Raw genomic sequence first — 13,784 nt, forward strand, 5'->3', positions numbered from 1 at the left:
GAAGGGGAGGCAGTGGGTCCTCCAGACTGGGTCCCTAGCAGTGGACTGATTTCCTTGTGGAGTAATCCAGAAACATTTGTGGGGATACGGCATCAAAAGAAGAAAAACTGCAGGAAGCCCGAAGGACCTTACAAGTCATTTTCCTTTATTTTCTTAACATATAATGAAATTCCAACTCCAAAGAGACAATTATGCAGAGCGGGCAGACGCAGGGCCCTGGTGCGCAGCAGCGTAGAACCAGGCTGGGGGTGGGTGTGCCCCTCTCCCTCCATCACCACCCTCCCCACTCCTGGCCCCTAGCCATTGCCCAGGCAGAAACTGAGAAGCTGGAAATGAGAGGAATCAGCCTCGTGGTCCAGGAAGTAGCCACAGACAGGGCCTTGGTTGCTAGACCTGGCTAAATCATTACCTAGCTGAAACGGAGGGCCTCAGTTTCTTTATCTGTTAAATGGGCTAGAAGTTCCTGCTAGGGAATGGAGAAGAGAGTGTGCAGATGTGATGTGCTGGTGACAGCTAAGGGCCTCCTGGTTGTCCCTCTGCTTCGAAATACCTGCGTAATTCTGTCTCTTTGTTTCTGTGGCCATGATGGCTAAGTGCACAGTGGTGGAGCTGCTCTGGCCCTGGTGGAATTGAATGGACTTATGTAGATAGATGAGTGGAAGAATTCAGCCTTCAAAGCTGATTCTGATCTCCGAACTGTCCTTGGGCTACAGCTGTAGCTGCCTCATCAGGTCAAGGCTGACCTCTCCCCTCCAGGTCAATGTGGAAGGAAGGCTGTGGCCAGGGGTCACATGGCAAAGCTGTGCAGGTTACTCAGCTGCTCAAATGCCTCCAACCAGGAGCTCGTGAACAAGAGCAGGACTTGCTCCATCCGCTCAGGACCAGCTGAGGGCTTGAAAAAAACCCCCGAGCCCCGGGAGGGCCATGCCTAGCCTCCACGGGCTGACCTGCATCAGGGTCATTCTGTCTTCAGGCTTTGGGCTTCAGCTAGCTCAAGTGCTCTTTGATAGATATATACCAGCATAATGGTGACCTGTGTCTACACTGACAAGAGGGAGTAGAGAACTGAAAGAATGATCAAGATAATGCAGTGATAGATGGAAAGACCAACTCAAACTCAGAGAAGTAACATGGGTATTTCTCCTTCACCCTCTAAATGGCTTCATTCTGCAACAGCAGGCCCTGTCTTGGGAACACCCTTCACAGGGAAGAGAAAGTTCCAACTACCTGACTGTCTGTCCATCTCTGCTTTGTAGCCCGTCTGCTCTGCACACATGTACACCGAGGTGTGTGGCGATAGCCATGCCCCTGGCAATGGAAGGAGCAGCCCTGGTCTAGACCACGTTTTCTGGACCTGTGCTGTGTCTGCACTCGGGGCTGCAGGTCCGTGTAGCTCTCCCTGTCCCTGCCACTCTGCAGAAGGAGGTCGCTGAGGCCCTGAGATAGGGATGATTCCAAGGTCAGGCAGTAAGTCTGAGCGGGCGGGGGCCTGGGAGCACGCAGAACTGAAGGAACAAAGCTTGCCCTCCCCTGCACCTCCTGGGATCTCTTCCCCCTCCAAGCACCATTGGGAGCAAGGTGCAGGTTAGAAGAAAGGGGGCCATGCCCAAAGGCACAAAGCAATTACAGTAGAATCCCAGGCACTTGCGCAGGTGAGTCGATGAGCAACTTTGGAACAAGGGGGGACTTTCTGGCACACCTCCCATCCCACTCTGAGGGGGTGACTAGCAGGTGGGTCCCTCTCTTTCACCTTCCTCACGACTTCAGGGTATTGGGTGAATTGGTAAATCTTGGTCCCCAGGAAGCTCTGAGGCCGGAAAACAGAGAAAGAAAGTGATAGAAACACCCCCAAATGAGGCTTGACCGTGGAGGTCTGGCAGATCTTGGGGAAGTGAGCTTGACCAGCTTGTCAGAGTGTCTACAATATGGATTTCACCCCTCCCCTCCCTCCGCCCGCCCCTGCCCCTGCCCTCTATGTGGATGCCCGGGCTAGACTCCTTCTATTTGGGCTTCATCTCCACCCTGGAGTTGATGTCGTCGGCATCCAGGTCGTACTCCTCCACCTGGCCGCTGGTCCACACCTTCACACGGTCTGCGAGGTCACTGCTGCGCGGGGCCAGGATGAAGTCGTAGATGAGGACAGCCAGGGCTCCCCCGATGAACGGCCCTACCCAGAAAATCTAGGAACAGAGCAGGTGTGTTCAGAAGACTGCACTAAGAAGCCCTGGGAAGAGTTCCCTGGGGTACCCCCGCCCGCCCGCCCGCCACCCCATTGGACAGGTTTTCTCCCACCTGAGACAGAGGCGGGCAGGAGGACCAAATCCTAACATCCTGATTCCGGTGCCCCTCAGAACTGGCCCAGGCCAGGCTGTGTGGTGAGGGCACCTCCTTGCCTCTGCATGGCCCAGTTCAGGCACAGGCAGTAGCAGCCCCTTCTTGAGGAAAGCCACCGCCCCTGCCCTCCCAGCTTTGGAAAGGCGCCGGAGACCGTTGTTAATGCAAGGCTGGCCTAGCACATCCACATCCATGACAAGAAGAGCTAAAATCCACCAAGCGCAGCCTCTGTCCTGAACTCAGTTTACAGATAGGGAGTGAGCCCTTTCCTCCTCTCAGCCACCCTGGGAGGTGGGCACCACCATATCCCCCTCCACAGTTCAGGAAACTGAGGCTCAAGCACGCTGCTCAAGGTCATGCTGAACCCAAAAGTGGCAGGGCCAGGATTTGGAGCCCCACTTTCAACCACGCTGCTGAGATGACCTGGGGCAGGGCGGAGCTGGGAGGGCTCGAGCTCACAGTGGGACCCCGCCCTGCCCCTTCGTGGCAGGCCTCGGTTTCCTGATTTCCTGTGCCCTGGCTGTCTCCCAGAGCCTCCAGGACAGGAAGGGATGCTTCGAGGGTGGGGTCTGGCTTAGCATGGGACACCAAAGCCGCCCACCCCCCACCCTGGGCCGTAGGGGCAGCCCGTGGGTCGCCTACCCAGTGGTTGCTGAAGTTGTGTGTGATCACCGCAGAGCCGAAGGACCGAGCAGGGTTAATCCCACAGCCGGTGTAGTCAATCTGTGAGGGAAAAAGACAGAGGGAGGGGTGAAGGCAGAGTCACAGGTGAAGAGAGAGTGAGAGGAGGGAGACAGAGAATAATCAGGAGTGGGGGACAATGAGACCCAGGGAGAGAAGAATGCTGACCCCAAGCTGGGCAGGAGGTCCCTGTGCTCCTCTCCAGGGCAGGACCCAGCCCCCAACTCCCACCCCCTGCCCCCCACCCCCCACCCCCCACCCCCAGCCCCAGTGCTGGCCCGCCATCCTCCACCCCATGGCAAGAGCCCTGTTGAAAGTCCCACCGGCTGCCCATGGCAGGGCACCCCACCAGCCCCTGCCCTCCCTACCCCTACCTCCACCTGGGAGGGTCCCCAACTCACAGCCAGGAGGTGTCCGAGGGCTACAGAGAGGCCGATGGCGAGGGGGGCTGAGCCACCAAGGTCGCGGCGTCTCCGGTCGGTAGTGGCCAGGACGCACAGCACCAGCTGCAGGGTCCCGATGATCTCAATGCCCAGGCCCTGGCCCGAGTTCACGCCATCAGCCAGCTGCAGGCGAGAGAGGTGGGGAGGACCGGTGAGGAGGGTAGGCAGGGACTGTGTCCCAGAACCCCAAGGACCCCCAGACCGCCCAGGCACGAAGGGCAGACCCTCAGATGGGCCTTCAGAGCCCCTCACAGGGCCCCAGGCAAGTACACACAGCAGGTGGTGGAAATCAGGCCTTGAACCCTCCCACTACTGTGGATGAAACTCCAGCTAGACCCCTATGACCTGCCTAGACCCAGCCCCACTCTGCCTAGAAGCTGGAGACCCGTGGGGTGAGCTGGGGTCTTCGCATCCAGCTGCATCCCGGCCAGGTTACCTTGGGTTACCAAGGCCAGAGGCAAGGGGCGAGTCCCAGGCATGGGGGTGATGGTCAGGAGCACGGTCCTAGGAGAAGAGATGCAAACAGGTGGGAGGGCCCAGCAGGGGACATGGCTTCATACCCAAAAATCTACAACATTCCACCCCATGCCCGCCTGCATCTAAATTCCAGGGCTGTGGGGGCCTTCAGTGAGCTCCCGGCTCCCTCCGCCCCTCTCTCCCCTCCGTGCCTGCCTCCCTTGTCTCCGCCCTCTCTCTCTCCTTCTCCACCCGTCTCTCTTCCTGGTCCAGGACCTGTCTCCCATTTCTTGTGGTCCTGCCCTCCCTGTCTCTCCTTCTCTTCTTCCTCCCTATTCCTGGCCCCAGTCTCACCCTCTGTCTCCCTGGCCAGATAGGCCCCCCCACCACCGTCTGGCTGCCACTTGCTCCTGGGCCACTTTTAGAAACATGACTCATGGAAAGAAAAGGGAATGGGAGCTGCAGTGAAGTCATGAAAGTCGTCCCCGTGCAGCTGCCCCAGGAGGACCCTCCCTAAGGAGGCCCAGCACCTTCCACTATGCTTTGTGGCCGTCCCAGGGGCTCAGTGCACTCACACAGGGGAGCTGGACCGCATCAGCAAAGGCTCACTTGCAAAGATGCCCAGATGAGGCCACTTAGGCTGCCTTCCCCCAGCCAGGGCGGATGCACCCAAACACTTCCCAGCTGGCAGCCCCACTACCCAGCTCCCATCCTCAGGGTATGGGAGTGTCTCCAGGGCCATAGGGAATTTTGCAAAATCCAAGGTAGGGGGGCACACCTTGGAGATTTTCCCAGCCCCACCCTGAGGCCATCCTACAAGAACAATTCTCTTCCCGGCTTTGTCTGCAGCCCCGGGTTACAGGGAATGACTCACATCCCCTCCCCTGCCTTGCAGCCCCAGATTTGGGCCTTTCCTGGCAGACCCCAGAGCTACATCCCTATAGGTCTGCCAGACCTCTGGGCAATGCCCAGTTGCCTTTCTGTCCCAACACTGGACCAAGGAGGCAGAAGCCCTGGGTTCAGGTCCTGACTCTTCTACTTTCTGGCCCCGTGAGCATGGCCTATCCCCTCTGGTCTTCAGTCTCCCCATCTGCAAAATGGATCTCATTTCTCCATGCCTGCTCTCCAGACCAGTTGGGAGGTTCAAAGGCCAAAGGGGCCATCTCAGGGCATTTGGAAAGAGTTGCCGACGCAGGAGGGACGGGGCAGTGGTTGTGGCTCTCGTTGTGGTTCTTCTCATTGTGTGTGTACGATCTGGGGACAGGCAGAAGGAGACGTCTTGCCTGCACAGATGGGAGTGACGGCAGCTGTAGCCTGCCCAGAGCTAGGACAGGCTGGACAGGGTTCAGGCCGGTGAGGCCAGGCTGGCTAGTCCTGATGCCCACCCACCCCTCTCCCTCTGTGTCTGAGCCTTCAGGAAGCTCACAGCTCCTTCTGTCCCTCTCTCCTCTGCTCTCCAGGGCTGGCCTAACTACTAGCTGACAGAAATCCTGAAACCAGCCCTTTCGCAATGATTAATGGAGCCATGGCTGTACCCGCCTTGGAGAACCCTCCCAGCCCCATCCCTCACAGATGTGACCAGAAGGAGCTCATCTCCCCTGGTTCTTAACCAGGTCTGAGAGTCCCAGCCCCAACCCAAAGATACCATGCTTTTCATGCAAAGTGGGCAGAGCAGAAAGTGAGGGTTCCAGGCTCTGTGCTCTGAGTCCTTGGGGAGGGGAGGGAGCAGCCACCTGCCCTGGGAATTCAGGAATATATCTTCCTGACTGCTGAGAACCACATGGGCTGACAGCCTTCCTCTCTAGTACCCACTACCACCACCACCAGGAAGCCTCCCCTGATTGCTTCAACATCTACTGACAATCTTCCTTTAACTACCTAATACGCTTGCATTATTTACATCTGGAAAAACTTGATAATTCAGAATTGGAAGGGGCACTCAAAGGCCTGTTGAAACTCAATGTCCAGGAAAGAAAAGGTAAAAATACTTCAAAATGTATGTTACTGTTTACAACCCATTAAATTTGAAAAATTGCTTAAACAGGGACAATTCCCATTTTAGTCACCTGTTATTAAAATATACATATATATATATATGTTTGCACATCCCCAGGTAGTTTTGCCTGGCCCAGGTCTTATTAAGGCAAAAAAAAAAAAAAAAAAAAAGTAACAGTTGACAATTCTCTTCCTGCCTTTGTCTGCAGTCCTAGGTTTTGTGAATGCACGAATTACCTAAAGCATAATGCACACATTTCTTCTAAAGCGTCAAAAAGATACACGCTCTCCATTTTGTGCTAAGCCCTTGTAACCCTGACTGCTCAAGCCCAGTTCAGACCCCACCAGCTCCTAGAAGCCTTCCCGGACCCCTGACTGGAATTAACTTCTGCTCCCACCTGCTACGCCCTCACTGAATTCTCTGTGCATCTTGTAGGAAACCAATCTTCCTTCGGCCTATGTGGGTGCAACTCCTCCTGGCTGGGAGCTAGGCTAGGACAGGGTGGAGGGCCTCTGCCATTTCCCTGCCCACACATCTGAGGGGAGGCTCACTGTGTCGTGATGGAAGTGGTAGAGGATGATAATTTTCTAGAATTCCTACCCTCGCGAGAGGCAGCCTGGCTCCAGAGATGCTCTCCAGACCCAGGGCCGTCTTCTTCACTTTCTAGCTGGGAAACAATGGGCCAATCATTAGCCTCTGGGGGCCCTACAAGGCAGCCTGTGCGATGGCTCAGTGAGATGATGATGTGGAGGCTGAGGCCCAGGGAGGATGCAGCAAAGCCAGGATCCTTGCCCCATGGTCTGTGCCACCCTACACTCACAGGTCAATGGGCTGGACACTCCTAGGCCCAGCCAAGGGACCTGGCTATCCCCAGCTTAGACTCGGGAGCTGGCAGAAGGTGGCTCTGTGGCTGCCAGTGTGTCCTGGCTCAGGGGCAGCCCAGAAATGATCTCTCCGGGCAATGTACTCTAAGCCCTCCCTGCTACCCACGGACAGGCCAACCAGGATAGCTTCCAAGGCCTGGGGCCCCTGACTTGGCCTGCCCTGGCCTTGAGGAACAGCAGGCTCCAGAGGCCTCTGGACCTGACTGAGGCTCTAAGCATTCATTCTCAGGGGACAGAAAACATTGAGGCCTTCCCTGCCCACCCCAGTGCCTCCAGGACTCAGCACTGGGCAGTGAGGGGACCTCTGTGGGCCCCAGTGTCACTCCTCCGTGGGTGTTCACACGTGGACATGGGGGTATTCCTGGCTTTGTGTGCCTCTGCATGTCTTGTAGATAAGTGCTGTGTCTGTGGATGACCACATGTGTCCAGGGTTCACTCCCTCTTTCTCTTTTTTGTTAGATTGTAAGTGGTTTATTACACAATAATTAAATTTTAAAAATCTGTAAAAGAACTACAAAAAGCCCCAATTTGCATGCACCAAACAACATAGCCTAAAAATAAATGAGGGAAAAATTGACAGAATTATAAGGAGAATTGGATCACTCTACCACCAGAGTGAAAAATTGTAACAATCTTCTATTAGAAATGTATAGAATAAATGAAGCAGCCAAAAACTACCAATAACATGAACAGGGAGGGTTTGAACCACATCATTAACCAACTTGGTTAAAAATATATTAAAAACCCTGTACCCCTGAATTAGAGAATACACATGCTTTTTAATCCCATGTGACCAAGTGCCTCAGCCCTCCCTGGGAACAGCTATCACACAGGGGTCTCTGCAGGACAGGAAGTCCTGGAGGCCATGCTGTGTGTCTGCACTGGTGTGTCTGATGGCATTTCTGAGTGCCTCACTGTGTCCCTGTGTCACACCCACACAGCTACATAGGGAAGAGAAGAGAAAAAAATGAGCCCCTCAAGTGAGAAGGCAGCAAGTCTCAACGAGCCCTTTATTTGCTCCCATTTCATCTTCCTGACAAGAAACAATACACAAAGCAATAGCTTCCTCCCTGCCTCCCTCCTTCTTTTCCTAACTCCAGGGCAGGGAAAGGAAAAGGCTCCATTGAGGAACCCCCACCCAACCCTCCTCAGGTCCCAGAGCCTAAGCGGGACCACCCAGTCTTGACAATGAGTTCCGTGTACTGTGTGTGTGTCCCCCATGTGAGAGCACATGTGCGTGCATATTTGTGTTTGTGCAATGCTGTGCACTCTGGAGCAGCAGAAATAATCAAGGGCTAGGAGGCACTGCCACCTTGACAAGCCTCCACGCCTCTGTCGGCTTCAGTTTCCCCATCAGTAAAATGGAGGCCTTGGCCCAGATTCTAGCCCTGGGCAGTTTCCAGAAGCACCTCCTGCCTGATGTCGGGGTGGTCACTCTCTAGCCCCAGATCCAGAAACCTGAGCACAGGATCCCCTGAAGGCCATCAGAACTGCTGGTTTCAGCGTGACACAAAGCCTATGTTGCAGAAGCTGTCACCTACCCTACTGCACCCCTGCATAGAAAGGCACCCCAAAGTGGCCTCCCCACCAGATAGTGTCTATTGCACACCCCTGATGACAGGGAGCTTATTGACTTAGAGGCAGCCCCTTCTTCATGTCAGCAATAACAACAACCTTCTTTACACTGAGCAGAAACCTGCCTCTCAAGGGCCCTGACCACGATGAGATTGCAGGCACTGAAAGGGCGGGGAGCAGGGGATGGGAGGATGAGGGGGCGGTAGCATTTTCCAGCCTTTCTGGACATCTTATAGAAGTTGGAGATTTCAGCCTCAGAGTGTGCCCACCCCACTAAACTGTAGCTACTGGCTGAGTGAAGACAGCCCCTCATGATCCCCCTGGGCACCATTCCATGTGGGCAAGGAGCCCCTCTTGTCCCCAGGGGAAGCCCTGACTGAGGGGACCCAGGCCACCTGCAGGGCCTTGCAGAAGGCATTTTCCTGCCCTCACCTCCAGGTGTGAGGGCTCAGATCCCAGCCATTCAGGAGACTCCAGATTTGTGTGTGCTTCCAGAAGGTAAGGGCAATGGCCCCTGCTGGCAGGGGGCCCTAGACTAAGTGGGGCACCATCTGGAATTGGCTTGCAGTGAGCTAATGGCCCCTCACGCTGCTGGAAGGCTGCCCTGGGTGGAAAAGGGGAGGCAAGGTGTGAGAGGAGGCTGTGGCCTGGGGAAGTGCAGGAGGTAAGCCCCTTAGGCATCCCGGGGTGGGGGGGGCGTGTCCCCTCTCAAAGCAGGGCCACTTCAGACCAGAGTTCCCAGCGCAGGCGCTGGTTAGGGCAAGCATCAGGGTGGGCAACACTGGGACCAGCTGGGCTGTGCTGAGGGCTCTAAAGGGGAAGCAGCCTCACGATTTTCCGTGGTGAGGGAAGTCTCCACCACAAAGCTCCCACCCCTCTCTGTGCCCTCCCTGTCATCTGGGACTGGCTGGAAACAGTAATTATATGTCCCAGATGTGGCACCACCACCCAGCCCCCAGTCCTCCCTGCGTAGCCCGGGCTGGACAGGGACATGGAAACTCTGCCTTCCTTTCCCCAGCCCTTCCCTGAGCTCTGGGGGAGGTGGCAGGGCCCCCGGGAGAACTGGTGGCATGAAGAGGCCTCTCACTCTATGGCTGGGGAAACTGAGGCCCAGAAAACAGGGTGAAGGGGAGAGTTTAGGGCTTCGGTCAGGCCCCTGATGCTGCAGGTAGAAGCACTTCATGAACAGTCAAGTCCCGAATTAGCAGGGCTGGAGAAGACCCCAAAGAGGGTAGTAGCTTTGCCCTCTGCCTGAGCCCAGGGGGCAGAAATCACAGGCTCTGGGGATCCAGACCCCTTCCCCTGGATGCAGCCCCTGGCCTGCATCCTGAGCCCTCACCACCCTCCCTCCATGCCCCCCAGCCTGACCACACCCCACTACCAGACACTGCCCCCACCTCCGCCTACCCTGTGCTTACACAGTCCTCTCTGCCCCTTCCCTTGGCAGGGTCTCCACATTCTGGCTCCTGCGAAACCTCCTCCCTGATGCCTTCCTGGACCTCCCACCCTTTAAGTTCAAAGGTTCCCAGGCCTCCTGCCCTGACACCTCTTATCGCATCTGCCTCCTGCTCTGTATCACAGGCAGCTGTGTGCTGGCTTATCTTGCCATAGGGCTGTGGGCTTCTCCGGGGAGGGAGCCGGGCTAACCCAGCCCTGCATTGAGCACCCAGCAGTCCCCAGTCACGCTTACAGGGAGCTGGCTGAGCAAACCAGACAGCAGAAGAATGAAAAAAAACAGCAAATGCCAGTAATCCCAAGTCCATCAATGTCTCCTACTTCTCAGAGCGTGGCCATGCCCTGCTATGTCCCTATCTCATAGCCAGGAGCTAGGGCCACACAGGCCAGTCTGTTGTGTGATGTCACATGGTGTTAGTGGCTGAGCTAGGACAGGGACAGGCAAGTGTCCCCCCCATAGCCTCAGAGCCTCTCACCCTTGGCCAGAATTGGTATTTGGCTCTTAGAACTAGCCAGGACCTCGCAGGCTGGATGGAGGCCCATGGTCTCTAGAGGGCGTATCCTGAGCCCTGACTCAGTCGGGAGAAAGTTGTCCCCAACATGTCTCAAAGGGACACCCCCTGACTCACCCCAACCACTTCCTGCCACCTCTTTCTCTGTTTTCCTTGGAAATCTCCATGCCAACAACTTGCCCCACCCAGGTTTTGGCTGGGGTGGGGCTCAGGGCCAGAGAGGCTGCAGGAGTCTCCCCTGGATCATGAAGGAGAGTGTGTCGCCTACTGCCCAGACCATCCCCTGTCCCTTTTAAGGCATCCAGGCCACCCCTGAGGCCCCTCCAGTTCCAGGGCCAGTGTCTGATGGGAGCCCTCAGGGGGGTACCTTCTCTGTTTCTAGGTCCAGAGTTGAGCTGCAGAACCCCACCCTTCCTGTCAGGACAGGGCAGCGCCTGAACCCCCACCGCAATGCGTAGTGCCCTGATGTTCAGCACTGGCCCTGCTTGGTTGCTCTTAGCCAGCCTCCCTGGGATGGGTGATAAGTGCAAAGCAATGAAGTGAGCTGGCTGTATGGGTGTGGCTGTGAGATGTCACAAGACCTAGGTCCCCTCTCGAGGTTCAGGGTCCGCAGCTCCAAGGAAGCTCAACAGGTTAGCTGCAGACAGGTCTTGAATCTAGGTGTGTGCCTCCCAGCCCAGGGCTGGCCCCCACACTAGGCTGCTCCTCTTTTTCTCCCATTTGCAAGATGCCCAGCCCAAGTATTGGGGTGACTATAAAAAATGGAGGCCAGGGAGGATGTGGGGCACGGGAGTCGGGTGTGGCCCCTGATCCAGATGGCACAGATGGGGTCCACCCTCCTGCCTCTGCCTTGGATGCCCGTACTGGAGTGTGAAGCCTTTGCCAGCAGGTGCTGAGGTACTGCCCTGTGAGATGGGAGGGAAGAGATGGAGCCAGAAAGCCTGGGAATCGCAACCCCTCCCCTACGGGGACCCTTCCCCAGCCCATGATGCCCAGCCAAGCCTCAGTGTGAGCTCGACCCTACTCATTGGAACTCCCTGAGGCTACAAGCTCTGCCTCCACTGGAAACTGAGGCCTGGGGGGCAGAGTGTGACGTGGCCTGTTTGAGCTCTGTCCCTTACATACCCTGTAGCCATGTCTAAACTGGCTAAAGTCTAAATTCCAGCCCAGGGAGCTAATCTTCAATCTTGGGCTGAGCAGAGGTTGGCTGCAGAGGAGGTTGGGTGAGGTGTCACCATGACACAAAAGTGCTAAGCCCCCCGTGGCCGGGCTGAGCCAGCTGCCCTCTGCACCAGACCTTTACCTAGCTTCCCGCTGGCTGCCAGCCCCAGGATCTGAACTTTGGCTAGGAAGATAGAGGACAGCTGCTGTAATCACTCCTGCCATCTCTGTGGTGCCCTCAGAGATGGCTCACACCATCCCCACACCTGCCTGCCCTGCCCACAGCCCCGCCAGCCTCCTCTCTCTAGATAAGTCCTCCTCTCTGCTCCTTAGCCTCCCTCCCTCCCCATGCAGGCACCCCCAAGCCTGCTCACCTGCCCCTTGGGCCCTCAGAGACATCCTCCAAGCCTTCCTCCATCTCCAGGCCAAATCACCCCCTGCTATGGCCCAAGCCCAGCCTGAGTTTGCACTTGTCTGAGGAGCTGGAAAAGCCCAGGTATGGGATAGCAGGCAGCTGCCGCCAGCGGCCTATTAGCCGTGCTAAGCAGCAGCTCAGGAGACATTCTCTTCCACAGCTGCCACCCAGTCACCAGCATCTGCTTGTCATTAGTGACCCCAGTCCAGACCCCATTCAGGCCAGGAGTCATGGGCACATGTGGTTACAAACTCGCCCCCACACACCCTTACACGGGTGCACAAACATGCGCACAGTTTACACAAGCTCAGAGACCCATGCTGGCAAACACATGCACACATGCACACCTACACACACAAGCACAGACACACACACACACCACACCTGTCAGTGCCTGGCCCCCAGCCCACACTGTAATCCAGGAAAATCACTTTCAAACAGCCCCAGAAAGTGTTTTCACTCCCTTACCTTTGTCTCATTCCCAGGGCAGAGGAGTAGAAGAGGGCCCTTCTCTTAATTCCTAGCGATGGTGTGTTTGGAAACCTGTGTGAATATGGGGGGCTCCCCAGAGGCCTGGGGGCTCCCTGAGGGAGTCCTGCTCACACACTTGCAGAACCAGCTGCAGACAGGCTGGGCATCAGGTTCAGGGTGGCCAGGGATGGTGGGCAAAGTTTCCCCAGGGTGCAGGGCTGCAGGAGGAGGGAGCTGGTGGCACGGGGAGGACTGAGAAGGGCCAAAAAGCTACAGCCAAGGGGCAAGGAACGGCTGGCCAAGCTTATTCCCCATAATAAATGCCCTGCAGGGGACATTGGCAAGACCATTATTCTCTGGCTCTCAGCTTCCTACAGTGCCTGGCGGAAAACAGGCTCTGGGAGGCATGCATAGCTGAGTTCTAGCCCCAGCTCTCTACGTGACCTCCAGCCACCTCGTTCTCTCCTTCCTCAGTGTCCCCATCTGCACAATGGGCCGAGGATGGAACCAGTGCCTTTCAGCATCATTCTAGAACACCCCGAGCCCGGGGACCCCCACTCACGTCATTGCGGCCAAGCGAGTTCCCAGGCAGGGAGGAGGTGATGCCGGAGAGGATGGCGGTGGCGACGATGGCCCCCACGCATTGGGCGATGATGTACATGAGGGCACGGAGAATGCTGATCTGGCAGCTAAGCAGCAGCCCCAGCGTGACGGCTGGGTTGAGGTGGGCACCGCTGATGTGGCCCACGCTCTGCGCCAAAGTGGCGATGCTCAGTCCGAAGGCCAGCGACACCTTCACATTGTCCTGGACTGCCGTCTGGTTGTTCCCCACTGGGTATTTGAAGCCCAGGGCAGAACCGATGCTAATGAAGATAAAGAGGGTCATGGCCAGGAACTCGGCCACCACTGCCCTCCAGAAGAGCTTCTTCTTGAACTCGCTGGCCATGCTGGCAGGGGGCTTGGCCTGAGACCGCTGCCGGGTGCTTAACTCCCTCTGAGAGCTGAGCCACAGCCTGGGCTGGGCCTATTTATAGGGGCGGGGGGGGCGGGGGGAGCACAAAGGGAGGAAGGCCTCTCTTCACTCCTGGCCCGCCCCACACCGCACGGGCCTCCTCTGGATGGATGCAGACTCGGCTCTGCTGTCGGCCTGCCAACTTTTTCCTTCCTCCTCTCCACCCCCTCCCTCCCTCCCTCCGCCCTCAGCCCTGCCCAGCCCAAGGAGGAAGGCAGGAGGCGGCCGTTGCTCTAATAGGCTTTGGGAAATTCCTCCAAGCTGGCCTCACTAAGGGGACCAGAGAAATCCAGGTGTCTCCACCCTGTGTGCAAAGCTCAGGGGGTTCCTGAGGGTAGAGCCAGGCACACCAGAGTGGGCGGAGTGGGTAGACTGGACTCGGTGGGTGG

The 13,784-nt window shown here is 56.8% G+C and overlaps 1 protein-coding gene across 1 annotated transcript; it reads right to left on the minus strand.

The window, feature by feature from the left end:
- Positions 1-124: 124 nt before the first annotated feature.
- AQP1 (aquaporin 1 (Colton blood group)) lies at positions 125-13,561 on the minus strand. Its single transcript, XM_012475128.2, has 4 exons — positions 12,946-13,561; positions 3,417-3,581; positions 2,977-3,057; positions 125-2,180 (listed from the first exon to the last, which is right to left on the minus strand). The coding sequence occupies exons 1-4, from the start codon at positions 13,327-13,329 to the stop codon at positions 2,001-2,003; spliced, it is 810 nt and encodes a 269-aa protein (XP_012330551.1). The 5' UTR covers positions 13,330-13,561; the 3' UTR covers positions 125-2,000.
- Positions 13,562-13,784: the final 223 nt, after the last annotated feature.

The sequence above is a fragment of the Aotus nancymaae genome, unplaced genomic scaffold, assembly GCF_030222135.1.
Source record: "Aotus nancymaae isolate 86718 unplaced genomic scaffold, 86718_ANA_hifiasm-v0.15.2.pri h1tg000025l, whole genome shotgun sequence".
Lineage (NCBI taxonomy): Eukaryota > Metazoa > Chordata > Mammalia > Primates > Aotidae > Aotus > Aotus nancymaae.

What these genes read in the sequence shown, in the direction of transcription:
- AQP1 (XM_012475128.2), bottom strand. Translation starts at nt 13,329, where the DNA reads ATGGCCAGCGAGTTCAAGAAGAAGCTCTTCTGGAGGGCAGTGGTGGCC. An exon ending in ACTCGCTTGGCCGCAATGAC is followed by an intron (nt 3,582 to 12,945) that starts GTGAGTGGGGGT and finishes TCTCGCCTGCAG; the next exon opens with CTGGCTGATGGCGTGAACTC. An exon ending in ACAACTTCAGCAACCACTGG is followed by an intron (nt 2,181 to 2,976) that starts GTAGGCGACCCA and finishes CTCTGTTCCTAG; the next exon opens with ATTTTCTGGGTAGGGCCGTT.